Below are 27812 nucleotides of genomic sequence, written 5' to 3' on the forward strand. Positions count from 1 at the left end.
ACGGCCTTGTGATGTAGAGTAGCGCGTCATCCGCGAAGAGGCAGATTTTACATTGTATGCCTCCCATCTGTACCCCCCTGATGGCCTCATCGTTGCGGACAGAGATTGCCCATGGTTCCATCACCAGTGCGTAGATTAAGGGGGACAGTGGGCATCCCTGTTGTGTACCTCGCTCGAGGGGGAATGCTCTCGGCTCCGTCCCATTTGCGACCACTCTGGCCGAGGGAGAGGAATAGAGCGTCAACATCCGCCAAGCTACCTCGGACCCATCCCCAGAGTCGAGAAGACCTCCCCCATGAAAGCCCAGATGACCCTGTCGAAGGCCTTCTCTGCGTCAAGGGCCAAAAGGAGTGCGCCCTCCTCGCGAACCGCCCTGGAACTGAGCACGTGGAGAGTTTTCTGCATATTATCAGAGCCCTGTCTATTTAGGACGAATCCTGCCTGGTCGGGGTGTATTAAGCGGGGGAGGCAGCCTTCCAATCTGGAGGCCAGGATTCTAGTGAAAATCTTGGCATCTAAGTTTAAGAGCGAGATGGGTCTGTACGACCCGCACTCTGTCTGGTCTTTATCTGGTTTGGGTATTACGGTGATTAGGGCCTGTAGGAACGTCGGTGGGATCGAGTCTCGGTTCCTGATTTGGTTAGTTTGGCCAGTGGTTTCAGCAAAACAGATTGGGTCTGCTTGTAAAAGTCAGCCGTGTAGCCGTCTCCCCCTGGTGCCTTTCCCGCCTTCAATCTCTTGATGGCGCCCTCCACCTTCTCCTCCTCCTCCTCCTCCTCCTCCTCCTCCTCCTCCTCCGATATCTCCCCCTCCAAGGCCACGAGCTCAGAGTCAGACAGCCTGGGCAGAGTGTGATCTGCCAGGTAAGTCTGGATGTCTTCCAATGATTCGCCCTCAAGTCTGGAATAGAGTTTGCTATAGTAGTCGGCAAAACACTCTGCTATTTCCACCCGGTCTCCACAGATCCTGCCCTCCCAGTCCCTGAGGTGAGCGACGCCCTTTCCACCCTACAACCTTGAGCTTTTCGCGCCAGAAGGATCCCTACCCTATCTCCCTGTTCTTAATACCTTTGCTTGGTGTACCTCATCTTCTTGACGACTTCCCCTATGAGGACCGTGTGGAGCTCTCGTCTTTTGCCCTGCATCTCCTCTAGGAGAGCCCCCACGGTCTACCCCGGGGAGGCCTAGCCTGGCTCGCAGACCACCCAGTTCTGTTCGGATCTTATTCTCAATTAGGCCCCTTTCCCGCTTGTGCCTCAAACCCTCCGCTATTAGGGGGTGAGAAAAAGGTGTATCCGCCCTGGCCCGGATGTGTTTTGCACCATACGTCAACCCAGTAGTGTTCCCTCGGGAGGGTCTGCATGGCCAGGTTGTCTTTGGAGATCCCCTTGGGTGCTCCCCCATTCGCCGACCGCCAGTCCAGACGGGGGTCCATTATAAGGTTGAAGTCCCCACCCAGTATCATGGCCCCCTCTGCCCATTCATCCATTACACTAAAAATCTGAGTGAGGAAACGTACTTGGCCGGAGTTGGGTGCGTATAGGGTGGCCAAGGTGACACTCCCCCTCGCAGGTACCCTTAATACCCAAGATTCGTCACCGAAGCCCCTTTTGGTTTCTATTCCCGTAAGACGGAACGCCCTGCCCAGGAGAATGCCCACCCCTTTCTTCTTGGAACTCCTGTGAGAGGCCCAGTAGATACTACCAATCTCTTTCCCCTTTATTTTCGACTCCTTTCCTTGTTTGTAGTGTGTTTCCTGTAGGAAAAGAACCATTAGGCGTTGTTTGCGAAACATATTACCCGTAAGAGACCTCTTATTCTGGGAGTTAAGGCCCTTGACATTCAGCGTGCCCATTTTCCCTTCACTCATCGTTTTTCATTTTGTGCTCTTTAAACCCCTTTGAGTGTTTGCTATGTAGAACCCGTTGTGGAACAAATATTCATGGCTCAAGCTGGTTTTCTTTCCCCTTTCCTCTTAACTCCGTCAAAAACTACACCCACCCTCCCCCCTTCTGTCTACCTTACCCATTTTGTAGGGAGTTTGTCGCCGGCTCCCCAGGTGGGGTTGAAGCAAGCAACGAACCACCAGGGTTGCTACCCTGGCCCCGGGAAAAATGTTGGTGTGACGCTTTCTGTGATGCCCTTCTCTACGGAGTGTTAGCCCCTCTTTGCTGGGGGTGGGGACCCGGCGATGGTGCCCCCCTCCCCTTAATTCCCCCCAACCTTGGCATATGGCCCGCTCCACTTGTCCCTCGTGGCGCGGGATCACAAGCCTCCACCATTTCTCAAGGGCAGGTTGCCAAGCGTCACTCTGTAGAACCATAAAACAGCCTCTAAATGGGAAACATTTCAACATTAACCCAGGTCGTTTGAACAAAAAAAAAAAAACGCCAACCGTGGAAAAACCATATGGTGGCCAGCACAGTCCTCGGGTCGCTGAGGGCCCCCAAGGGACATGAATCGAGCCTCGGCGTGGGGATTAAGCCTCGAAATGCTGCGCATGTCATCATGTGGGGTCTCCCCGGTCCTTTGGGGGGTGTCTGGTCTTCTGGAATTTACGTGAGCCCTTAACTTTTAGCTTCCCTTGAGAGAGATCTGGGCCCTGAGGGGCACGGCTGTGATCCCTGTCGGCTCCGTTCTGGTCTCTTGATGTTCCCGCGAGGTCTCCCGTGAGGTCATCTGTGGCCCTCTGAATGTCCACTTCCGTGACTAGCTGGTACCGCTGACCCTGCCATTCGAACGCCAAGTAGAATGGATGTCCACAGCTGTTAGGCAGAAACCTGTGCAGTTCCCTCTGGGACCACTGCAAAAGATTTAAGACTACAGGTGTTTGGCAGTAAACCCACTTGGTAGCAGTCTGCACCACACAGATTTACTTGGTAGCTGTGGCTGAGCAGTCAGACATCCCTCAAGAAGAGTTAGGCAGTATACAGAGTATTCAAAATAGGTCCAAAGAACATAGTAGAACAAGTAAACACTGACCAGAGCTTGGTGTAAAAGAGATATAATTATTTATTTAAAACCACATCTAGAAAAACACACAGGCACTAATAGTAAGCAATTCAAAAACACGGTCACTAAAAGATATACACTCCCTTAGAAGAATATTAGACAAGTCTTAAGTAAAGCCCCACTTATTTTCAGACAGCGGTGAGCACTTAACGTAGATGGCACGCTAATAATTTGTTTAAAAAGGGAGAGAAAAGCAGAGTATAATATGAAACAGATCCCAACACTTTCATAAGAACAAAACAAGAGAGGAAGGCAAGTAAAACCGTGAAGTTAGAGTTCAGTAGGCCGGATCCACTTTAAGAGGATCAGAACAAAATGTGTCCAAGGTCACACGGTTGAAGTGCACAAGAGTCTTGCAAAGGTTCAAAAAGAGTTGGACCAAAAGAGAGGGACCAGTTAGAGGGTCAAGGGGGCCAGCCCAGTCCAGAAGGTTAAGGGGTTATTATTACCATGTAGCAATCTTTAGAAAGGGAGGCCTGGCGGACACGGTACCTTAAAGTGGTGAGAATACTCCAGCGGGGGCAGTTGTTCCTGGCAGCGGATGCAAGTCGGTGCTTTGTCCGGAGGAAGAGAGGATCTCGTCAGGGAGGAAGACAGGAGTCCGTTGCACTGCCAGGGAAGAAACCAGCTGCGGAGTTCTCAGGTAAAAGGAGCGCTCATTTTATTCGCGGTCCAGTGGTACGTGGCTATCCGGTTGCCGGGGTGCTTGGCACGGGCAGTTCGACCACAAGACGTCCTGGGATGCGAAGAGAAGGTAAACTGGTTGTGCCCACCAGTCAGGGGAAGAAGCCTCTCCAGCCGGGAGATCTTCTCCGTCGTCGGGAAGTGGTGTCGGTTCCGCAGGGCTCCACCGGTGGTGTCGTTGTGGTAGGTCTGCTCCGTTTCTCTCTCGTCGGATTCTCAGGTCCTGTGGGGACTTCTGAAGTTCCAGTCCCCAAAGCCCTGCTTTTATGCAGCACACCCCCATTCACACAGCCTAGCTGTCAATCAAACATGCTAAGTGGTGAGCCGGCCGGCTCACCACTTGGGCCAATCACACAAGAGTGCGACTTGAGTTACCAAGGTAACTCAGTCCAGGGTGCCTAAACCCCCCCCCCACACCCCCTGTGGTACCCAGACAGAGTGGCACCACTTTTGGAGGCTTCTGTGGAGAAGCCCGCCAAAAAGTGGAACAAAGGGCTCGACTTGGGTTGCAGTCACAGAAGAGAACACAAACGCCATTTTAGAATCGAGTCTTGGCAAAAAATACCAACCGGCGAATTAATATTAAATAAATAAACCGGCGGTATGTTCGAGGCTATGAGAATTAAATAATTAAAGTTGGTAGCCTCAAACAATGGGAAAATCCCATAGGGATATATTCGCGGTCAAATATAAAAAGTAGTATCCACTGCCACCAGCCAAAACTCGATCAGGGGGGACGGAGACGTGCCCCCTCGACTAACAGATCCCGGGGCAATCGAATTGCCCCGACCAGTACATCCAAAATATGATGGTTTGTACTGGTTTCTGTTCATAATTTGGGACTAGTAAAGCCAATAGTGACTTTACATGCCCTGGGAGACAGTAGTCAGTCCCAGGGTATGGAGTCTATGGTTGGGTGTCACTATGACACCCCTGTGTTACTGCACGGAGGGTGCTGTGTAACACACATAGTAAAAACACATGAGAACCTATGGAGTAAAGGACCCCATAGCCCATAAAACACATTAACAGTCAAAGGAACACCATAAATCAACCTGTCAAGCAGGAGGGTCTCACCAGAGTCTGACCCCAGGACGATCCTGTTGATATCTTGAACTTTGCTTTCCAGTCCCGCCTGGGTCTCTCCCTCTGTCTCCTCCAGGCCGAAAATCCTCAAGTTGTTCCTCCTCTTGCGGTTTTCCATATCATCAACTTTGAGCCGGAGATCTTCCTCCCGGCGCTGCAGCTCCTTGAATCTAGTTTCCATCTGCGTTTCAAGGAGGTCCGTTGATGCCTGGTTGTTCTCAACCCCTTCCATTCGGTCCTCTAGTGTGGAAACTTTGGCCGTGACGTCAGCCAGTTTGGCCCCCCCATGTCTGTCCTCCTACCCCTGATCTCCTCAAGGATCGTCTGAATATTACTCTGCATGGTGTTCATGTCTGGGGCCTGCGTGGTGGTGGGACCGGTCTCCATTTTGAGGTGTCCTGGGGTGAACTGGTACTTCACAAGAGTTTCTCTCCAGCTCATGGGTTTTCAGTCGCCTTGGTGTACGGGAACCTCTAGGGGCGTCTCCGTGTGTCTTCCTAGGGCCCAGAGTCGTTTGCACCGTTAATTAGCCCAACTCCTTGGGGTTATCCTCAGGTAATCGAGCTGTGTGTCAGTCTATGAGCCCTGTTCCATGGCCCACCACTTTGGTCTCGCTAAGAGCACACTCACCCCTGTCACGGCCCTGGGTCGGAGTTCCAGGGTCTTCTTAGGTGTCCCTCCCGGAGGGTCTGGGTGGGCCTTGGTTGACGACAGAGCTTGATGCTGGGGGTTCCTCCTCCGAGGGCAGGCCCGGCCTGTTTTACTTCCCTATGCCCCCTTGATATAGTGAGGAGGTACGGTAGTGTTGTGTGTAGCCCCCGGTGCTGGTTTGTTGATTACAGGGGGGTGCTGTTAGGGGTGTGGGCTTCAAGCAGGCCCCCCTGGGTAGACAGTGTTGCAGTTTCTCACCTGGGATGGCTTCAGTAAGATGTTTGGGTGGGGCAGCGCCCCAGACGTGAGGCAGGATGTCACAAATGGACCTTCTTGCAGCAGGAGGCCTGGTGTGGCTCTGCGGCTTGGGGCGAGGAATCTGAAGCCCCAACACATAGAGCAAACACCCCCGTGTGGGCCCTGCTCGGACCACTGCGCAGGAGGAGACAGGGGGGCCCAGGCGCGCTCCCGCGACGGCCCGAGCCTGCCCTAGTGTTGTCGTGGGCTCCCCTGCTCTATGCCGCTGCTCCTTGGGGGGTTGTGCGGGATGGGCCCCGCTATCCTTGTGATGGTGCGAAGATGCAGGCCGCAGAGGAGGAGCCCAGGCGCGCTCCCGCCTCGGCCCGGGTTGTGTCTGTGGTGCTGGAGGTGGTGGGGGGCATGGGGAACACGGCCCCCTGGATGTCTCAATCTTTGCGCCGTGCGGCAGGGTGCGGCGGGTGCTCCTCTAGCCACCTCCCTCGTTCTGGTGGCCGTATGCCGCTTGTCTCCGGCGGCGGAGGGGCTGCCGGCAGAGATCTCCTTGGGGCCAGCCCGGTCCCGCTACGGTGTGTCGGGCGCCGCTCCTGGTGTAAGCGAGCACAGACAGGATGGCCGGCTCTTCCTCCCTTAACGCGGCCGGCCACCACGCAGCTCCCGGCGCGGAGCTTCCACAGAGGTGCTTGGGGGAGGGGGAGGACCGCGGCCCGCGAGCTGCCAGCAAGGGAACGGAGGCACCTCGAGAGACCGCTCGAACTCCCACGCGTTCCTCGCCGGTTCCCCTTCTTCAATTTCGTTAGCAATTGGGGTTTGTGGATCTTTAGGGCATGTTCTCTGGCTTGTTTCCCGGGGCCATGTGGGGAGCTTGAAGTTCAGGCAGCCATCTTGCCTGCGCCCCCCCCCGATGGCCTCTCCTAGAGTTCATTTTATGTGCAAGTTTGTGGCATTTATTTTTACAAGACCTCAGTGTTAGTGATCACCTATGCGTGGACCTTATCTTTGGAGTTCAAACCCTATATTACTAACACCTACCGCCAATATATGCCCACTTGTAGCGAATAAGAAAGGAAATCTGATTGTATGGTGCAAAAAGAAACTATCATGAACATGGTGGTAGAACAAGTCTGTGTTTCTGCTGCTGGTGCAACAAAAATAAGCATTTGGATTTGCCCCCTAGGGGTTTTTCGGAATCCATTGTATATTTAATATAAAGATTTGTGCCACACAAGGAGAAATTCGACCAAATGCTGCTGAAAAAATGATTATTCAATTCCAAACAAAGTTGCAAACGTCATTTCAGACAGTCTGCCTTTATTGCATAAGAACAGTGATCGTACATAAAGCCAGTATCGGAAGAAATAGAAGCAAACGTATAAGAATTTGTCAATATCACATAAGAAATGTTTGTACACTAGGACATTTCTGGAACTACTCTGGGGCCACCACCTCTAGCGACAACCAAATTTGGGTAGTTCCTTAATGGAAGAGAAGTAGATATTCAGCACAGGCAGTTTATTCCTGCTACGGAGGACCTCTGTATTACTTACTTTACCCAAAAATGTAGTATTTCCAAGGAGTTGATACTTTCCTCTACCTTCGAAGACTTAGCGTTGCGGTCCGGGACATTTTCAGTCTCTGATATTATAGAGATACAAAAGAAACAGTCTTGAAGGCAAACCAGAGCCCTCGGCTGAAAGTTTGAGGATAATTTTTGACAATATTTTACATGGGTCTATTTTACCTACATCTTGTTTAAAGGGACAGATCATTCCCATTTATAAAAAAGGTGGCTGGGGAATTCTGATAACTGTCATATTGCCTTACTCGAGGTGACCCGAACCTTTTTTTTCATCTTTGGTCTTGAAGGATTAACAAGAGTAGGGTGTATACAGAAACTAACATCTTATATCCCCTTCAAATCAGTTTTAGGATGACAATGGAAACAGGTTTAACAGGGTTACAGTGATTTATACAAAATCTATCTACACCAAATAGCTTATACTTGGAGATCCTAGACTTCACTTTGACCTTCAATACCATTAACAGAAATACACTGTGGCTAATACTGGTATATCTCAGAAGGCCTGCTGAAACTACTAATTTTATAATACACGGACATAGTAGTCCAGACTTTGATAAATGTTAAGGTGTTCTGACCAAAAAGAGGTCTGCAAGCAGAGGCTTCGATAGGGATGCATGTTGGTGCCCTGTCGAAATAATCTATATATTATAGACCTGGCACCCACTTTGGATAAAGTAAAGAATTTCCCTCCCACACTTTAAGTAATCGATACCCATTGCCTGGCTGATAGCATACTTATATTAGACCATATTGAAATTAGCAACCGATTTTAGATGCAATAGAGGAGTATTCAGGAGAAAAAAATGAGTTCATGATATGGTTATTTATAACGCGCTTAATACCCAGAGGATTCTAAGCGCGGACCCGGGGATCGAACCTGTGTTGCTCCTTGTCTTGCTTCCAACGAGCATGTTGCCGCTGAGCTATCCTCCCAAGACAATCTAAAATGATCTCACTAAACCTGCCAGGAAAAGTAGTTCTATTTATATACTACAACAGTGCAGGTAATTGAGACACTTGGGTATTTGGGTTTTAAAATTTGGAACAGGCCAACTATTAAACATCCAGAGAATGAGATCTATAGTAAATTACGACCTGCAATCATGTGAATGAAGCTGTCAGATTGAGAGTATTGCAGTGAAGGTGCAGATTCAAATCTTTCAAGGGTGAGGGGCGCACCTACCAGCTGTGGGAATGATGGGAGCAAAACTAGGTATCCCTAGATGGGGAAGGAACCTTGTTGACAGCTGCAATGTGTAGTATATGTGATGAGTGTGCATGTGCAGTTTGAGAAGTCTGGGGGCAAGACAGGAGTGGACGCACTCAAGGGGGGACGCATACAGACAACAGGCCTCGGGGAATGGGGGGTAGAAGTGGTAGTATAATACAATGTGAACCACAAACAGCCATCGTGGGGCGAAAACCAGAGGCAAGTAAACCACTTGGGTTTTTATACTGACAGGTCCTGCATAGCGGACAGACATGGATTTCACGAGCGCCCTGCAGCAGCAGTGAGGGGGAGAAATGTTCTAAACTGGCTGTTCTCAGGAGACAGCAGTCACTGGGACAGGATACCAGCAGATACATACGTCAGCGAGCCAGACTCTCAGGCGCTCGCTGGGAAAAGAGAAAATTGAATGCATAAATGCGGGCTATGAGAGGCAGATTCACAGTGGATCCAGCAGTTTCAAATTGCCCCTTGGCAGATGGGCCTCGGAAGAAGACTGTGGGACGAGGGGACGAAATGAGAGGGAGCCAATACGCAGATGAGTTTTGGTGTACCTAAGATGCAACAGTGTTTTGTGTCCTGGCTTATGTCCGCGAGGCACCCAATTGGTTGGATGATGTGTGAATGTCCCCCTTCCCACAAGCTCAGGGTGTTTCGTGTTTCTCATGTGTGCTGACCAACGGCAGACCAATAAAGTTCTGGAGGTCAGCAAGATTACGTATTGCTAATAAAAAGTAATTTCTGTGACGTTACATGGGTGGTAATGAACAGAGGGGTCAAGACTGTTTGCTCCAATCATTTTTGATTAACCTATGTAAGGGGGACTGACGTAGTCCCACCAATCAGCTTTTGTAGGATATCTACTATTTTGCAACAATGGTCGCAACTGTTTCTGATTATGCAAGTAACGAGTAACTGTATAAAAGATGTGACCGCAGTGGCCGGGATTGCCAGCTCCTATCAACCAGTTCTATTCCACTGTGCGGTTTGATTTGTGCTTGCCGAGCTGTAATAAACTGTTACTTCTTGCTTGGTGTACGCTCCTTTTTGGATTACTTTTGATGTTTCCAAATCTACCTGCCTTTGGAGGACCCCTGATACAGTATGGACATTTTACTTGGCAGCCTCCTCTTCTAGCTTATAAAATAAGTAATGCCTATAGTATTATCGAACATTGTTCACAAAAGTAGAGTGTTGTAATTTTGAGAATACTGTTGGGTTTACCAAAAACCTCAGCAGCAGACAACATTAGCAGAACTTGCTTTGAAATTGTTACAGGGGCACAACATGTTAAGGAAGTTTAATTTGAACATTAAGATCAAAAAGGCATAACAGACATGCTATGTGCAATACTAAATGCTGCAACCAACACAACCAAATTCCTGTAAAACTATCAACTTGTATTAAAGACTTTTCAGAGTATTTTGCATTGTGTCTGCATACAACTAGTGGAGAGAACTAATCCTGAACTCAAGGAAAAGCTGCAACTTAATCAAATGTTAGAATACACAAAGGCTTTTTCCGAAAGTACAGGGAGGTGCAAAGCCAGATCTCAATGTCCTAATAAACAGGCTGCATGGATTGATATGCACTTTAGATTGAACCTGCTCACAAAAATTGTACAGGTCATTTCTGCCATGATCTCTTTCTAATCGAGTCTCTTAAACATTTGTTTGTGGATTATGCTTTTTTTAACTGAATTGCAGATGTCTTTCAGATATTTTGTATACAATACCAAAATGCTTAAAACTAAAACATTTTGGAAACTTTTGATGCAGGGCTGTAAAGTCTCGCTCATTTAAACAATTGTTTTTTTTTTTAAAGGCTATGAATTGTATAATACTTGTTTGCTATATGTATTTATTGTATTTCTTTGTCAATGTGGGGTTTTCTGTAAACCACATCACGTTTAATAAAAATAGCTAATCTTTTTTAGAAGTTCTAAAACCAGACAAAGCAAAAAACAAATCCATCAAAACTAAAATCGATAGTGGAAGAAATGTAGTTGTCAATGTACCAGATGTACCACTACTTTGGAGAAGGGACTACCATGTGTCCCTATGTACAAAACTTCCTACTTAAAATAACAGGTTGACCTTTAGAGACTTATTAGGAAAATGAGGATAGCAGTGATCTAGCTTCAATTTTCACATACAATCTGCAGATTACCACAGCTCTTTTGAACCAACAGGTAGGTCATTTTGAGAAGCTCTTATCACTAAAATCCTATGAAGAAGGATCTCACCCCGAGATGGGCACATTCTGAGACCACCTCAACTTTTGCCCCTTCTTTGAGTTACCTTGTGAAATGCTTTCAAAGAATTGATCAGCTGGCCCCTCCCCTGCCCTACCCATGGTGCCAAAAGCAGCCTTTAAGCCAACGATGGGCATGTATCACTTTTCCATCTTGAGATTAACACATTTCATGCCCAAAAAGGATAACCTCAGACCCAGCTCCACTGTACCAGAACCAATCCTCAACCTAGCCTCCCCCCTCCTCTAAAATAATCTTACCGACTTCCAGGAAATCAACCAGCAAACTGGGCAGCTATCTGTCCCTTGGTACTTCAACAGGATATGCAGCATGTGTAAAATAGATATTTTTCGATTCCACATTGGGAGCTTTTCCACTTTGAACAACCTTAGCATGGCAAACAGAACATAAACCGGTATGATGTTTTCTCGGATTGCTATCAACAAAACATCACAAAACAAAAAAAGAATCTGAAATGCCTTTGATTCTGTCTGGAGTCTTCTCTTAAACAAACACCAGCATCTCCTGTCACTACGTCAGACTTGAAAAAGTTCTACATGCTACTGTACGTTGTGTAAAGGGGGTTGATCATATAAATATCTGCTCTGGTTACCTCACATGATCAGAAAGGTCTTAGCAGCACTGATGAATGCCCCCATAGCTGGAAAGTGCAGAGTGTGCTAAGTGCAAAAAGAATCCTTCAAAGGGATTGTGTCCTCCGACGTATTCCTTATCTTTGATACTACGTTTCCAGCTTGCTGGCCTCGGAAATTTTTTCTGTAGAGGGCGCTGCGCGTCGACGTCCGCCGAGTCGATGTCACTCGACGGCTACCGTATCGGCGCCGACATCACCATGCCCATAAATAGCCACGCGCTGCGTCCGTTGCTCAGTTCCGTTTTTCCGCACTTCGTGGGGCCTCGGAATTTCATTGCTCAGTTCAATCAGGATAGTTATCTATTTCTACTCGAATATTCCTTATAGTTCTCGATGGCTTCTTCATCAGAACCGACAACGCCGCGATCCGGCTTCAAGAAATGTCGAGACTGCGGTAAAAAAATGGCGATAACGGATCCACACAGGATCTGCTTATGGTGCTTGGGATCCGAGCACCATTGTTCGGAGTGTGAGGACTGCATGTCCATGACGCCGAAAGCCTAGAAGGAGCGCAAGGGGAAGCTCGAGAGAGGTAGGTCAGCCAAAACCTCCTCGAAAGTTTCGTTGGCAGAGTCGAGGCTTTAGTCTTCTCGCCGTCGAAAACATTCCCATTCTAGATCTCGAAGCAGCTCCCACCATTCGTCGAGATCAAGACACTCAAAAAAGAGACGTTGAAGGTCCCATTCCTCGTTGTCTTCTGTGTCCCCGGAAAGAGTCTCCTGTCCCACCAAACATATTTCTCAAACTGAGTGGGAGGAATTCAGAAAGAAAATGTTAAGCGTCTTCGAGAACGCGGCCTCGACCCCCTCGAAGACAGCTGAGGGTCATACCCGGGTGAAAAACCCAAAAAATCAAAACACCGCGAGTCGCAGCACCCGGCGAAACATTCCACCCGAGAGCGCCATGAGCCATCGGGTAAGAAGGCGCCGTCGTCGAGGATTCCTTCGACGCACGGATCGGCGCCATCGACGCCATCGTCTACGCCGACCACCGACGCCGATGAAAGAGACAAGGGCCTCCGGCACGACGCAGAAACCGTCGTCGATGCCCTCGAGTAGGATCCCGATCCTCTCGAGTTCTTCGAGACCCCTTCCAGTTTTTTCTATGCCGTTTTCGGCGCCTTCGAAGCCTGTTACATCGGCGTCGACGACACCGACGTTTTCTCGTCCAATAACAACGAGTTTGGCTCCTTCTGCCTTAGAAATGGGTTTTACTCCATTTCAGAGGTCAGAATACCCTGGACTTTCTTCAATTTATGAAGAAGGGGAAGATTCTGACCAGGAAACATGCGGGTTACAGAGGACCGCACTGCCTACTGCAGAGGATTTCACCTCTGAGGAAAGAAGGCTGAAGGAACTACAGGAGTCACTACATGAGGCAAGTGGGCTGGACACTTCCCCAGAAGTGTAATTTGTTAAGCCAGACCCAGGGGAACATGCCGAAACACATAGAACCCTGATGGCAAGAACAATTGAGTTTATGGGTTGGTCTGCGCGTTCACCTGTTTTCCAACAGGATGACCTAACAGATATATTGGACAAAGGCCCACAGGAGGACCCGGTGGTCCCCTTCCATGCAGCCTTACAAAGAAAAATTGCATCTAATTGGGAAACTCCCGAAGTTATCCCTGCAGTCAATAAAAAGTTGTCAACCAAGTATAGGGTAGCGGCTGCTGACCCTGAATACCTGTCAAAACACCAGACCCTAGAGAGCCTGGTGGTTCAAGCGGCAACTTCATCTAGCAGTAGGACCGCTTACCCTACTGTCCCACAGGATAGCGATGACAAGAGGTACAACTCTATGGCAAAGAAAGTCTTCTCTGCCTGTAGTAAGGCGTTGAAGTCCATCAACGCCACTTGTACGCTCGCCAGGTTCAGTCACACACTATGGGAGCGTGCTTCATCAGCGGCTGACTGCATACCCGAAAGAGAGGAAAAGGAAGCCTTCCTTAACATTATTAAAGATGGCAAAGATGCCATGTGCGAATCATTTCAAACTGGCATCGATTCCGCTGACAGTATCAGCAGGGCCATGGTGGCAAGTACAACAATCCGCAGGCATGCGTGGTTGCGAAAGTCGGGCTTTGCCCCTGATGTACAGGCCAGACTTATGAATATGCCCTTTGACGGCTCTTCATTATTCGGGAAAAAGGCTGATGACAGTCTGGAAAAGTTACAGACTTCTAAAGCAGCAGCAAAATATTTAGGAGCTGCTTTCCGCCAAACTCCTTTTCACCCCTCAGGAACCTCTGGGAGAGGAAAGTCCTTTCGCTATTATCCCGCATTCGGGAAAGGCAGAGGACAGCCGGCTCAAAGAGGCCAAAGGAGATCCACCCGAGGTGGACGGGTCAAAAGTACTAAGACCGCAGCAGCAGCAGCAGGTGCCTCTTTACCCTCGGCATCTGCATCAGCCGCCCCCAAACCACTCTGAGGCCTTCCCACACAATACACCTGTAGGGGGCAGGTTAACTCACCATCTGACGGAATGGCAGGCTATTACGTCAGATGCTTGGGCATTGGAGACAGTTGCCCAAGGTAACTGCCTACCCTTTCTACACATTCCTCAGAGTCATCCACCGGGGAACAGCTCTCTAAAAGTTCCAGATCAGCTCCTCTTGCAGGAAATTTTAGACCTGCTAGAGAAAGGTGCCATAGAACCGGTACCTGTAGCGGACAGGAACAAGGGCTGGTACTCCCCCTACTTTCTCATACCAAAGAAGGACGGAGGACTGAGACCCATCCTGGACTTACGAGAATTGAACAAGTTCCTCAGGAAGGACAAGTTCAAGATGGTAACTCTCTCTCAGATCCTTCAGGCCCTCCAGCTCCAGGATTGGCTGGTATCTCTGGACCTCCAGGATGCTTATTTCCATGTGCCAATCCATCTCAAACACAGGAAATACCTGAGGTTCGCAATTGGCGACTCATTATCAATTTCGAGTTCTGCCATTTGGGCTGACCTCCGCCCCGAGGGTCTTCACCAAGCTGATGTCAGTAGTGGCGGCGAGTCTAAGGAGGGAAGGGATCCACGTCTACCCCTACCACGTCTACCCCTACCTTATCTTCGGAACCAGGCCCAGGCCCAGCTAGATTATGTCTGCCACTTCCTTCACAGACTGGGCTTCTCCCTCAATTTAAAGAAGTCACAGATGATACCATCACAGAGACTCCAGTTAATTGGAGCGGTCCTGGACACTTCCCTGGGAAAAGCCTCGCCACCAGAGGTGAGGGCTCAAGATATTCTACAGATGGTCACCAAGTTTCAAAATACCCAACGTCTCCCAGCCTTCGACTTTTTGAGGCTGCTAGGCCTCATGGCATCCTGCATCTTCCTTGTGCCAGAGGCTCGCCTGAGAATGAGATCTCTTCAGTGGGCACTGAGAACTCAGTGGTCGCAATTCTCAGGGAGAATGACAGATCTCCTCCGGATTCCGGACAAGGTAGCCCGCGACCTGCAATGGTGGGCCTATCCAGAGAACATCTTGAAAGGAGAACTGTTTTGGCAACCATGGGCGGAGATCACAGTAGTCACAGACGCCTCACTCACGGGGTGGGGAGCCCATGCCAACGACTTGACCATCAGCGGTCGTTGGTCTCCATCGGAGTCCAGACTACATATCAACCTATTAGAGCTGAGAGCGATCAGACTAGCGCTGAAAGCTTTCCTGCCATCAGTACAGGGGAGAAATGTCCTGATAATGACGGACAACACGGTGGCCATGCACTACCTCAACAAAAGAGGAGGCGTAGGGTCACTGCCACTGTGCAGAGAGGCGATGCAGCTCTGGTTTTGGGCAATCCAAGAAGGAATCACTATCGGTAGTCCACCTAGCCGGAGAGAAGAACTTGACAGCGGACGTTCTGAGCAGGCAGAGCACAGTCTCCCACGAGTGGGATCTAGCTCAGGAAGTCCTTCAAGAGATCGTCACCTTTTGGGGAACCCCTCTGGTGGATCTGTTCGCCACAAGCACCAACAGGAAGTGCGATCTGTTCTGTTCAAGGGAATTTCCCCCGAGAGGAGCTCTAGGAGACGCGTTCGTAGTGGACTGGGAGTTTCCACTCCTTTACGTGTTCCCACCAGTCCCTGTTATTGCTCAAATGATCAGGAGGTTGAGATGATTCCGGAAAACCATGATCCTAATTGCCCCGGATTGGGCCAGGAGAACGTGGTACCCGGATCTTCTAGATATGTCCATCTGTCCTCCAATCTGTCTTCCACTCAAAGAGAATCTTCTCTCGCAGAAGGGAGGTCAGGTTCTCCATCCAGACACCAGAACCCTCAACCTACACGCTTGGTTTCTGAAAGGTTGAGGTACAAGGATTGGGATCTCCCTGATGACATCATGGAGGTGTTGCTTTCGGCCAGAAGTCCAGCAACAAAGTCTTTATACCGCTGCCGTTGGAACAAATTTTGCAGCTGGTGTAGGGAACAGAATATCGACCCTTTTTCATGTGGTACACCAACGGTGTTATCGTTTCTACTCTACTTGGCAAACTCAGGCCTTCAAGTGGGCACTGTAAAAGGCTATCTGGCAGCGCTCTCCATCTTCAAGCGCACTGCGGAGGAACCATCGTATTTCAAAATTCCTCTAGTGGTACAATTTCTTAAGGGACTAACTAATGTTTACCCTCCAAAACCATTCCAGGTTCCCTTATGGGACTTAAATTTAGTCTTAAACTTCTTAAAGGGCACTCCATTCGAACCACTTCACTCTTGCGCGCTAAGATTTCTCACGCTTAAAACTGTCCTATTGGTAGCACTAACATCTGCTAGGAGGGTGAGTGAGCTACAAGCTCTCTCCTGTAAACCCCCACATACAATCTTCCACAAGGACAAGGTTGTCCTACAGGTGAAGCCTAATTTCCTCCCAAAGGTGGTTTCTGAATTTCATATTACTCAGAAAATTACCTTGCCTTCATTCTACCCTCCTCCCCATCCGGGGAAAGAGGAGGAAAGGCTACATAGGCTGGACCCTAGGTGAGCTCCAAGCTTTTACATCAGCAGAATGGCTAGGATCAGGCAAGCAGACCAACTGTTTGTAGGATACTGAGGTCACAAGTTGGGACTACCGATAACAAAACAAACTATCTCCAGGTGGATTATTTTGGCCATCCTGGAATGTTATAGACTAGCAGGGAAAGAGCCACCCCAAAATCTCAGGGCTCATTCAACCAGGGGTATCGCAGCCTCTTCGGCTCAAGAGACCAGATTTGGCAAGGCCGTATTACATTCGGTCCATCCCTAGAGGGATACATAACACTATCACTCCCACTTCCAATTACATGCCTCTGCTATGGGAGTCTATCAAAGATAAGTAATACGTCGGAGGACACAATCCCTTCGAAGAACAAGTTACTGCTTACCTGGTAACGTTCTTTCGACGGGATGTTCCTCCGACGTATTCCTCATCGCCCCTCCCAACCATCCCTGCAGTGATAACTTCCCTTGTGGTTGCAGCTTACGCTCCTTCAAGGTCACTAACCAATTCAGGCATGACTTCTTATGCTACAAAACGGACGCAGCGCGTGGCTATTTATGGGCATGGTGACGTCGACGCCGATACGGTGGCCGTCGAGGGACATCGACTTGGTGGACGTTGACACGCAGCGCCCTCTACAAAAAAATTGAGGCCAGCAAGCTGGAAACGTATTATCAAAGATAAGGAATACGTTGGAGGAACAGCCCGTCGAAAGAACGTTACCAGGTAAGAAGTAACTTGTTCTTCTAAGACATTGAAAAGAATTAAAGAAACTGTTTAAGGGAGACTGGACTAAGGACTTAACCTCTCGGAGAAAAATGGAAAGGGTTTGTTATCAATTTAAAGACAACATGTCCATAATCAATCAAATCTAGAACAAATACCTAGTACTTTACGGTGAATTAACAGTTATACATAAACATCTTTCCAATTTGATGCGTGAAAAGGTATGTTTGCACCATTCTCCTGTTTCTCATCCCACTCTACTACCTTCTTCCAGGAAGATACTGTATTTTTGCTTTCCTGGGAGAACCCTTTTGCCATTTTTTTAATTATTGGGAGATTTAACTAATAAAATGTACTTGTTGAGCTGTTTGTGTATTATCTATGAATATATAATGAAGGTAAAATCCAATAATGATAAAAAATACTTTATAAATAATACATAATAAATGTAATGGGTGAAAAATTAAATAACTGAAATCTCCTTAACTTCAGAATGCAAATAACACTCAGCAGGCTTGGAATAATAATTATGAATACTAACACTGCAGTATTAGGTTTCCAATTCAGATCACCACACCCGAAGGCATTCAATGGAGTTAAGTGATGGCTACACTACAGTTCAGTTCAAAGGGAACATTCTTTAATGCACAACCACCCACTGTAATGAGCTGCCCACAAAGATTGTGACCGGAGAGATCACACCAAGAAAGAACGAGTTTCCAGACAAAACTTATTTCCATTCCACCATGGAGAAACTAGCAAAATGGTGCAGAACACGGCCATCAATAAATGAAATGTGAGTGAGAAACAGAAGAGTGCTGAACCGATTCAGCACAGGGGTCCCATGGGTTCCCATTGTGGCAGCTAAGCAATGTTCCAGGCCTTGGGTGCAAAGACAAGCACAGAATAAGAGGAAGCAGTGTTCTGAGACAAACTGGCTGATTTCAAATATCGAGCCACTGACTGGCGTGAGAACAAGGAGATAGTGTGACAGACCCAGATTTGTGAAAGGGATGGAAGGCTCCATCAACAGAGAAACGGGGTCAGCGAGCGCACATCAAAGAATGTAGAGCTGACGTCAGTGAGGAGACTTTGTACCAAGAGAAGAGATGTTCCCAGGAGAGGTGATGTGGCAGGATCCAAGCAACCGCGTAGTCCACGAACTCAAAAGGTGAGTAATGGCCGAGTCCGTTGGGAGGCCTGCAAACCCTATCTGAGGAAATGATGTACGAGAGACTGAGTGAAACGGAACTTGTGATCCTAATATAGAAAACGTTTGGAGAAGACTAGTGGCTGTTTGGTGAATTGAGCAGGGAACCAGAGCGCAGCATTGGATTTGGATATGCATATGTGGAGAAACAAGACACCAGTAACGTTTTCAGAGTGAGTGAAGAATCATCGGTTTCGCAACAGTCACTAATCAGGCTGGGTGACGAAATGACTGTTCTTGCAGGAATACAGGGATGAGTGGTAGCTTAGTAGTCTACTCAGCCCCACAATACCACTAAACCAGCAGTGATCCCAATAAAAGGTGAAGCAGGCACAGGCCGAAAAGGTATACATCCTTCAGTAGCAACCCAAACAGCAATTGCACAAAGACTCCAAAATAAAAATGTCTAATCCAGGTAATATGAAAAATAGACTTCAATAAACAAAATGCAACTAATTAAGAACACAAACAAAAATCCACCTTCGTAAAGAAAAAGAAAACGCAGATTGTTCAGGCACTCAGATGGCACAATTTCTGCGTTCAAGGAGGGGTCTTCAGAAAAAGGCAGATAAAGGGTGGTAGAGCTTAAAGGTCATTATAGACCAAAATTGGAACATCAGGACAGGGCCTCTTTACAATGCCTTATTTCTTTGCCTTTGTAGCTTAACAGTTTAGAGCTGGCCTTCAATGTGCTTTCCTGCAGTTGAGACAGTGTTGAGATGGAGTCAATCATGTTGATACAACTGCGAGATGGCGTCGAGACAGTGCTCTGCATGAAGCAAATCTACACTAGTCGATGGGTCACAACAGGTAAGGGACTTCTGAATGGCTGGGAATGCCAACCTAAGGGCTTCAGGACATAGTGAATTCTTCTGCTGCACTTGAGCCGGACCACCTTAAGTTCCGAAAGTAGCTCAAGACCTTCCCCGTCTCCTGATTTTTCTCTCCCTCCCCTGCTGACCTTCCTGTTGCTGCTGGAGTGACTCGGTGATTGCTAACCGCACAGTTTCACTGGGTACCAGGCTCCCCCTGATCAACCTAACCTGCACTGCCTCCTGGCCGACCGCGCATTTAGGGGCTGTAACTGCAACCTCTACAGTCCCCTGCCTCTTTTGCACTTACCCAGAGCCGTACTGCCCTGGCAGCACTTACTCATGCAATGCTGCCCTGACTGCACCACCCCCCCAGTCCCACCTCCACTCCCACTGGCTCTCTCCCTCTCCCTTCCCCTGCACTTTGTGTTGTCGCACTTGCATGATCTGAATGTCACAAGGCCTAGTAAGACCGCTTGTATTGTTCTCCCTCCGTCTTCCCTTCCTTGTCTTGCACCTTGAAACACTTGTGTATATGTGTGTTATTAATGACATATCACTCCGAGTCCAGGGAAAGGGGCTGGCGCTTACAAGTGTCCCTTCACCTCCAATGACCAGGCCATAGTTTCTGTGCAGTCACACTAAGACATTGGTGAACAGTAGTCACTCCCACTGTTCCCCGGGGACGGAGCTTTCCTCTGTCCCACTTGGATGCCTTCTGTCTTTACCTCTATGAGAGAGGACTTTGGAGCAGGCTGTACACCCAACAGAGGTCCAGTGAATCCATCTTGTCCTTGTAAAATCCCAAAGATGAATCAAAGAAAGAGGGGTGCCTTTTCCTTAAAAAGGCAACTTGCCACACGGGGTTGGCCCAAAGCAAGCATGCTATAAGTAACAATGCAGTTTGTCTTACCACATCACATCCAAGGCGCCTCGTTTGCATGAAATGGGGGGACTGGAAAAAGAAGCGAACACAAAAGAAAATAAGATGGTGGGCCCTTCCCCAGGCCCACCTTCTGTCACCGGCTACAGCAACCCTACAGCCATCCCATGCCTGCTAGCTTCTAAAGGAGTCCAGTGATCAGCACCCTGGTGTGAGATGGCTTGTTGATGTCAGTGCTGCCTCTGAAACACTGTTCCCAGGAGACCTGATGGGGGAGGTTTCTATGCCCTGGGGAAGGTGTGACTCTTCCTGCCAGAAAGCCAAAGTGGTAGCATCCTGGCTATTGCTCAGTATTGCAGCTGTGGAGCAAGTGAGTTTAGACAACAAAATGCATCATTCCTGTAAACTCGGTCACGGGCCCGACACTGGTGTCATATCAAATTGATATGGCTTAAGAATTGTGTGATTGTAACAGTCACCATTGCAAACCAGGCATGGATTATAGTTACATGTGTTCATGCCACCAGATTGTCTAGATTACTCAACCATTTGAATTTAGATTAGAGGTACAGGCAGTTAAAATGGCATCTCTGCCTGGAGGGACCTTGTGTCACAGCAGCTGTCAAGGATGCACCAGTGGCCTTTGAATCTTCTCTGAGCCACTGCAGAGCCGGCGCTGTAGAGGGGAGGAGAAAGGGGACAGCAATGCACATGTGTGCACTATAATTTTGGCATGGAGAATTTATGAAAGGGGTGTCCGATTAGCAGGCGCCACCCATCCCCTTTCCGTTGGCGCGATTATCTGCGAGGGTGTGAAAGCCTTCGCTTTTTTGATTTTTAATATTAAAATGACTTAATCTTCGCTGCTAAACGTTAAATTCTTGCAAGACTCAAGCAGAGAATGTAGTCAAAAGGCAGCAGAGTTGATCATGCTATGGTCATGTACTAGTTGAATAGGAGACTACCTGATTGATGAGCACAGTAAACCTGCAGGAGTATGAACACTAAACGGCGCCTTGCAGTACGGGGGGCCAACGTTTGTGAGCGCACTTCCTACTATCCTATCGTGGAGGAGCAAAACCAGGATCGCTCGCATTCCCCATCGTATCAAAAGGGGAGAGCAACCAAGGATCACTCACCCCCCCCCCCCCGTCCCCCATCTCTCCTACTCGAAGGTGAGCAAGAAGGGGTGCTTTGAATCTAAAAGGTTATTTACTATACAAGTACAACAGAATAAAGGTTATTCAATACCCATCTATAAGTTGCTGATGAAGCTGCTTCAGTAGGTAGGACAGAGGTGACAGATACGCACTGTTAAAATACATATTTGTGAAAACAGCGATAGACCCTACACAAGATAACCCAAATGATGAATTACTTCTATAGGAGGGATTTTGCATGAGGGTTGTATCAGCAAGGTTCCAAAGGTAACAGCGGTTTGCAAACACCAGTTCAAGTAGAAGAGCAATGGTGTGGTTTGGACATGCCTTGGTCTAGAGCACGTGCTGCTTTGCGAAGGGGTCAGAGCTCAGCCAGAAGCAGAAATGCATACACCTCTGAAAGCGGCGTCTCCAACCTTTGAGTCGCCAGATGATTTTGGACAACAATGCCTGTCCGCCCCAGCCAGAACGGTCAATGGCGTGGGGTCAGGGTGAGCCAAAAGTTGCAGACGCCTGGCCTAAAGTAAGGAGGATATACAGGAGCTTGATCGATATTTATTCAACCCTGTAGATCCATTAGTTAGCAAGTCCTTTTCTTTTCGTTAAACGTATAAATCATGACTGGATGACAAAAAGGCCTGTGGATCAGCATCACAAACAAACAGGCAATGGGGCATAATTAACCTGCATTTTTTTCTACTGGTTTTACACCATTTTTCATACATTTGGCACATGTATATCAATTTCTGCTGCAACAAACCAACAGCTGACAATGATTGGCTTTAATCACTATGCAAAATGTTGAAAAACAATCAACGCATGTTTTCTCCCAACACTTCAGAATAAATGTCGAGGTAGGGTGTCTTTTACTCCCTACTTTTCTGATTTGTGAGTAAACTGATTTTTGAGGAATTCAAGCAGTTTGCATTGTCGACTGCAGTGTTTTAAGCAAGTAAAATACAATTGTATTAAAATGTATTTGTGTTTTAACATATAATTGATTTGCACGCATTACATAAATGAAATAGATTGTCTTCATCTAGTACGCCGTCTTCATATCAGATAACAGTACTACAGGCTCTCTGCGTGGCACGCCTGTTGTCAGAACACACAAGCCTAGCAATGCAGGCAGTAGGTCAAGTTTTAGGGAGTAAACTAGATGGGTAAGCTGCCTAACTGCAGAGATGTTTCCTCCACTAAAATGTCTCGAGAGACAATCGCTCCAATAACCTTGTGCAGCTGAAAATCTGTATTATGAACCTTTTGATCACTCAAGTTCATAGGGCTCCCTTCTACAAGGCGTCCTGGTGCAAGGATGTGAATCTGGACTCCACTGGGCAAAGTGGAAGGCTGGGATGTGTCACTGGGGGAGCTAGATCAAATGTCATTCATAGTTAACTTAGTAAAGTTGCGAGCATATGTAGTGCTGGAAAGACGCTCACGATTGGTCTCGATTATCCCCCTAACTGCACCATGACATCCATCATCTTACATAAAAGTACAAAGTTCTGTAAAAGCAAACCCCTCTTACACATCGTTCCTAATCTTGCACTATGTTTCCATTGAGCGACTGCTTCTTTGCTGTCCCAGAGGCAGCAGGTCTCATTCTCTCATGGCTGCCAAAGTTCATTTAAGTCTCCCCTCTACCCCTAGCATGCGTGTAACTCCCATGAGACACACACAAAACATCCCCATTCCAGTATCAACCTAAAATTAAAACCTTCCATAATAAATCCGTCCTGTAACATCACGATTGGCTCCAACCATCAAATTAATGTACCAATGCCCTTTTAAAATCGAGCCTATCCTATCCTATTCCCCATTGCACAGGGTAACCAGGCTATTCTAACAGTCCATGCCACTGCTTTATTTACTGTATGTCATTATTCAACTCTCCTTTAGTGTGCAACTCAAAAGACTGGGATTCTGCTGCCATCTTTGCACAGGGTGCAAATATAAGCCTTTGCTATAAGGCCGGTGATTATTGTCGAATATGCAATTTCGGTTTACTCTTGCACTGAGCCTGTGAACAGACCGTTTTATATGCTAAAAAGTCTGACTGCTAATAGTCCAGCACTGTAAGCAAATGGAACTCGGACCTGAACCTCTCAACGTCTTGCTTTTCTAGTTATGTGAAGAAAAGAAAATGATTTACAAACTTCCAATTTCAATGATTTTTCTGAATTTGGCCACTGAGTAGTTCTATTAATGCACGCCAATCCAGACCTGAAGAAGAGCCCACACTTCGAATAATTGCGCTTCAACACAGCACTGCTGTCTGTCTCGCTACATTACCTGAAGCTACTTTGGCGATGGGAGTGCAGAGGCCCACAGGCAGGTTGTCTTGTAGTTTCAAATATTTTCCCCAATGCCAAGAACCTTACCACGGCCATGCTAATCCACTAGATTTGTAGCATGCACCATCTGAGAATTTCAGAAATGGGGCACCATAAAGCTCTTTTCCAATACCAAGACCATTCCCATGGCAATGACAATCACTAGGTTGCTAGCATGGACCATCATGAGAATACCAGCAGTATGGCCCTATAAAGCTATGTAAATCCTGATCCAATCTGAAGTTCAACATCCCAACATTCCAGTAGTGGAAGAAAGGAGAGTAATGCCATACTATACGGCTACCTCCAAAACGACCCCACTCGGCCACCTGTTCTGAAATGTTATGACCACATGAATGCCAAACCACTCTCATGGCCAACAGAGCCTTATTGGTCCATTACTGGACTGCCCGTGACACTGCTCTACCAAAGTACCTGCAACCTGGTCCTGTGCTAATCCAGGACCAATGTGCGTCAACCCTGCCTCCTTCCTGATGCTGAGTGCAGGCAGAGACAGAGGAGTAAGTACATCTGAAAGCGGAGTAGAACAATACAGCGGATCCCAGGGCTCCCCTGAATCAGCACAGCTGTCCAAAGGCTGCTATCTGAAGAGTGAACACATGTCCGCGGAGGGTTAGCCGTGGCCAACGCAACTCCTTTTATTTAGGTGCAGTCACATTAGATCTCAAATATGCTAAACAGAAAGGCTGGGTCTGACCTGAGTGAAGGTGGGCCTGGTCTACGTGACCAGGTTTACAGATGACGATAGGAGGGAGTAAACTCCAGCTCATATTAGCAAACATTTTACAGCTGCTCAATAAAAAACATTGCTGGCCTGAGTTGGTTGCATATTCATTTCCCAATTCTCCCAGGGGCGACGACCACAGGTGCCAGTGCATCAGTTTACACGCCACTTAATGATTGGTCTGCCTGGACATCACCTCCAGCAGAGGTGCACCTGCCTCGAGTTGCAAAGTGGCTGCCTATGCCCCCTCCTTCTCTACTCCCCCGCATTACGGACCCCGAGCTGGCACTCACAATACGCAACGGATAGCACCAAAATTCAAAATCTCCATTTCGATTTCTCTGCAGTTGAAGGGCTAAAAAAAATGTGTAAATATCTTTGCATGATACTAAACTCCATGTAAAGCACAGGGCTTTAGCCGAGCGAGAGAGCACACACACTCACACGCAGCTCCCCACCAAAACCAGCATGAAGGCCAGGGGTACCCCAGTACCTTCCCCAACCCTGGACTGCTTCCGTAAAAGTTAAACAGCAATATGTACTTACTCGGATCTGCAGAGGGTCCCCAAAGCCTTGCTGAACGAAAACCCCACAAATGGCAAATCTCTGCCCGAAAAACCTGCAGGGCTCAGCTGGCACGGAGAGGATAGCACCCGCACATTTTTCTCCGGTTCGTCGAAATTGGAGGTGTCATCATCGGACTTGAGGGTAGGGACGAAGGGCGGAGGAGCTGTTGAAAGAGAAAATACAGAGAAATCAAGGTGCGATTCGGCGAAGAGGGTCTTCCTCCAAGTCAATCAGAGCTCGCGGTGGCACTGCAGCGCCTGCTCTCCATCTCACTAACAGGCACACTGAGTCACCGCTCTGAAATCCTATTACAGCAACACGACGTTAACCCCTTGGCTGGCTCGGTGCAGCAGGCAGCGCTCTCGCGCAGATTCCAGCGCCGAGGCACTGGCAAGAGCCGAGTCCGGGATCCCACCCCACGGCTGATGCCTGGGCGGGTGCGGGCTGGGACTGCAGTCATCGATCGTGGCGACCCTGACTCGTGAAGGGACACATTCCAGGCGCCTTCTCATGCACGTGTGTGGTGTGTGTCAGAAGGGAGTGCGTGCACGTGTGTGTGTGGGTGGGTGGGTGAGCAACGGAGTATGTGTCCGGGATGCGTAGCAAAGGAAAGGCGGGGGGTGGGGGTTTGAGGGGGCCTCCAGTGTGTGTAACAGTGCCTGCGTGAATAGGAGAGGTAGGGAGGGAACCCCTTCTCTTGGGTATAGGGCAATGATGCATGGTGGTTGTGCAGCAATGCAGTACAGCTTAGATACGATCAATCTGCTACGAGTGTGTGCAGGGCGCCGACACGGATGAATAAAACACCTGTTTCCGCATGTCCGGGTACAGCTCATTTTAGTCATATGAAATGAAAGGGTCTGGCTCGACCTGCCCTCCATTCTTACAGTCACACGTTCTTCGCTGCGCGGAATGCGCCCTCCCAAGAGATCTATTAAGATGGGCTCTCTGGCCCTTGGCGACTGAACGGAGCGCCGGATCCCTTGCGTGACAGCCCGGCAGTGAGGACGCAGCCCGCTCGCACCCCGATGCAAGCGCACTCTGCTAAAACCGTTGCCATGGATCCGGTATAGATCTCCAGGAGCCGAGGGGCTGCTGGGAGATGAGGAATTGGGTACAAACATCGCAGCCCCTGCAGTGCAGAATCCCATGCCCTCAGCCTCCTCTGCTTGGTAATCACGTTCAGCACACATGCTCCGCACCCCGTCTCCCCACCTGCCTGTACCCATGACGGAGACAGATCGGTGTGTGACTGACGGGCGAGGACCCCATCCCCACGGGACACGGGCAGCTCTCCCGTCTAGCATGCTCCATGTCTCGCAGGCCCCATGTTCGAATCGCCAAATCACCGGGAGTCGGCCTTCTCTCGACTTCTGGACAGCGTTTGCCCAGCGGCTTCTCGCTGGCAAATAATGGGGGCGTTTAACCTTCGAGCCCTTTTGGGGTGCGAGAACTCATCCGTGGAAGAATGCACCGGATCTGTGTTAGGGTATACTAAACCCAAAACTAACGGGGCACTAAGACACACACGCACAGACACACACACACACACTCACCCAAAAACAGGACACGCAATCTGGACCTCTGCGAATTGCGGGGAAGAGGGTGGGGATGTGTGATGGGAGAGGTTCCAGTCCTTTAAGGATGCCAGCCTAATGACGACACAGGAGGTAAAGATGTGGTTGAGCCCTGGGCTCCATCCGCATGGATTGCACCAGCTCTCGGTCGCCCGATTCTGCTCCTCTGAGGATTGAGGTGGAATGCATGCCAATGCTTGTTGGTATGTATGCAGCGCTTCACACGCATACGGAGGAGCAGGAGGGAACCACAGGGCAGAGTCTTCTTCCAAAGAGAATGAGCGATTCAATGGGGATCCAGGAGGAAGCGAACATTTGGTATTCACCTAATGTTGACACTTCCTGCAGAAACAGCAGTTGAGATGTACATCGTCAATGTTTTAATGTCTGCAGCGATACGGACACCTCAATGGCACGCGCTGGGGATGGGCAACAGGAAATACAAGAACAGTTTCCACTCCACGAGACTACCTGTCCTTTTCTGTGGAGAGAGCCCTCCTATCAAAGCATATCAGCAACCTATCAAAGCATATAAGCAAGGCTCCCGGCCCAGACAACTTACCTTACTAGACCGCTTTAAGAATGTGCTAGATAATTCAACGGAATAAACACTACATATAACATTCCTGCTAGTTGGAGGAGTGGCATAATACCAATTCATAAAGAGCGACAAAGGACCCTTCAAATTATAGGCCTATAAAATAGACGGTTTAGCTAAAATATATGCAAACATTTGCCAAATCACACTTTATCTGAAGTACAGGCCAGGGGAGTTTCAACATTCGACCAATGCTTCAGGCTGTTTTCTTTTTTTACAAACACATGTTAAGCTGAAGGGCCAGACTCTGTATCTGGCATGCTCCGACTTCCAAAGAGCTTTTGACACAGCACCAGGTTCTCTACCTTGGCAGACACTTCTAGCCTACTAGGCCCACACAGCTTGCTATATGCGATTCAAGCGCTATATAGCAACATTCATGCTTTGATCCTCTGGGGCCTGAGAGAGAATGTACTGTAGCAGTGAAGATCAGTATGGGAGTTAGGCAAGGATGTGTCTAAGCCCCATTGCTCATTCCCTTTTACATCAATGACTTCGCTATCACGATTAATAAGTTGGATGCTGATACCTCTTCCCTAGGTGGAAAGAAGTGGCGACTCTAGAGAGGATGCAGTCCTCATTTCTAAAATCACGTCAGGACTGTAGCAATAACGTTCTATTTTTGCTAACAGATCAAAGAAAAAAGGTATTGCCTTTTAACATCTCAAACAAAAATAATGGTTTTTCAGAAGAAGCACCCTTAGTATACAACTCCCCCAAACTTTGCACTAAATGATATGATACTAGAAATTGTACCAGCATTCGTATACCTGGGAGTCCACATATCAAACAAACTAAACGGGTCGGCACA

General features: G+C 48.3%; 1 protein-coding gene across 20 annotated transcripts in view; it reads right to left on the reverse strand.

The window, feature by feature from the left end:
* CIT (citron rho-interacting serine/threonine kinase) overlaps positions 1 to 27812 on the reverse strand; it is a 2264529-nt gene that overhangs the window by 1855083 nt on the left and 381634 nt on the right. For 16 of the 20 annotated variants that reach the window (XM_069619729.1, XM_069619715.1, XM_069619714.1 and 13 more), the window contains one exon: positions 24806 to 24989. In XM_069619729.1, coding sequence (XP_069475830.1) covers positions 24806 to 24989 — 184 coding nt within the window. Of the gene's footprint in view, positions 1 to 24805; positions 24990 to 25103; positions 25389 to 25633; positions 25881 to 26382; positions 26621 to 27812 lie in introns of those variants that run through there. The other 4 variants (XM_069619728.1, XM_069619725.1, XM_069619726.1 and 1 more) reach the window with 4 other exon arrangements.

Source organism: Ambystoma mexicanum, chromosome 10, assembly GCF_040938575.1.
Source record: "Ambystoma mexicanum isolate Mex_15411 chromosome 10, UKY_AmexF1_1, whole genome shotgun sequence".
Classification (NCBI taxonomy): domain Eukaryota; kingdom Metazoa; phylum Chordata; class Amphibia; order Caudata; family Ambystomatidae; genus Ambystoma; species Ambystoma mexicanum.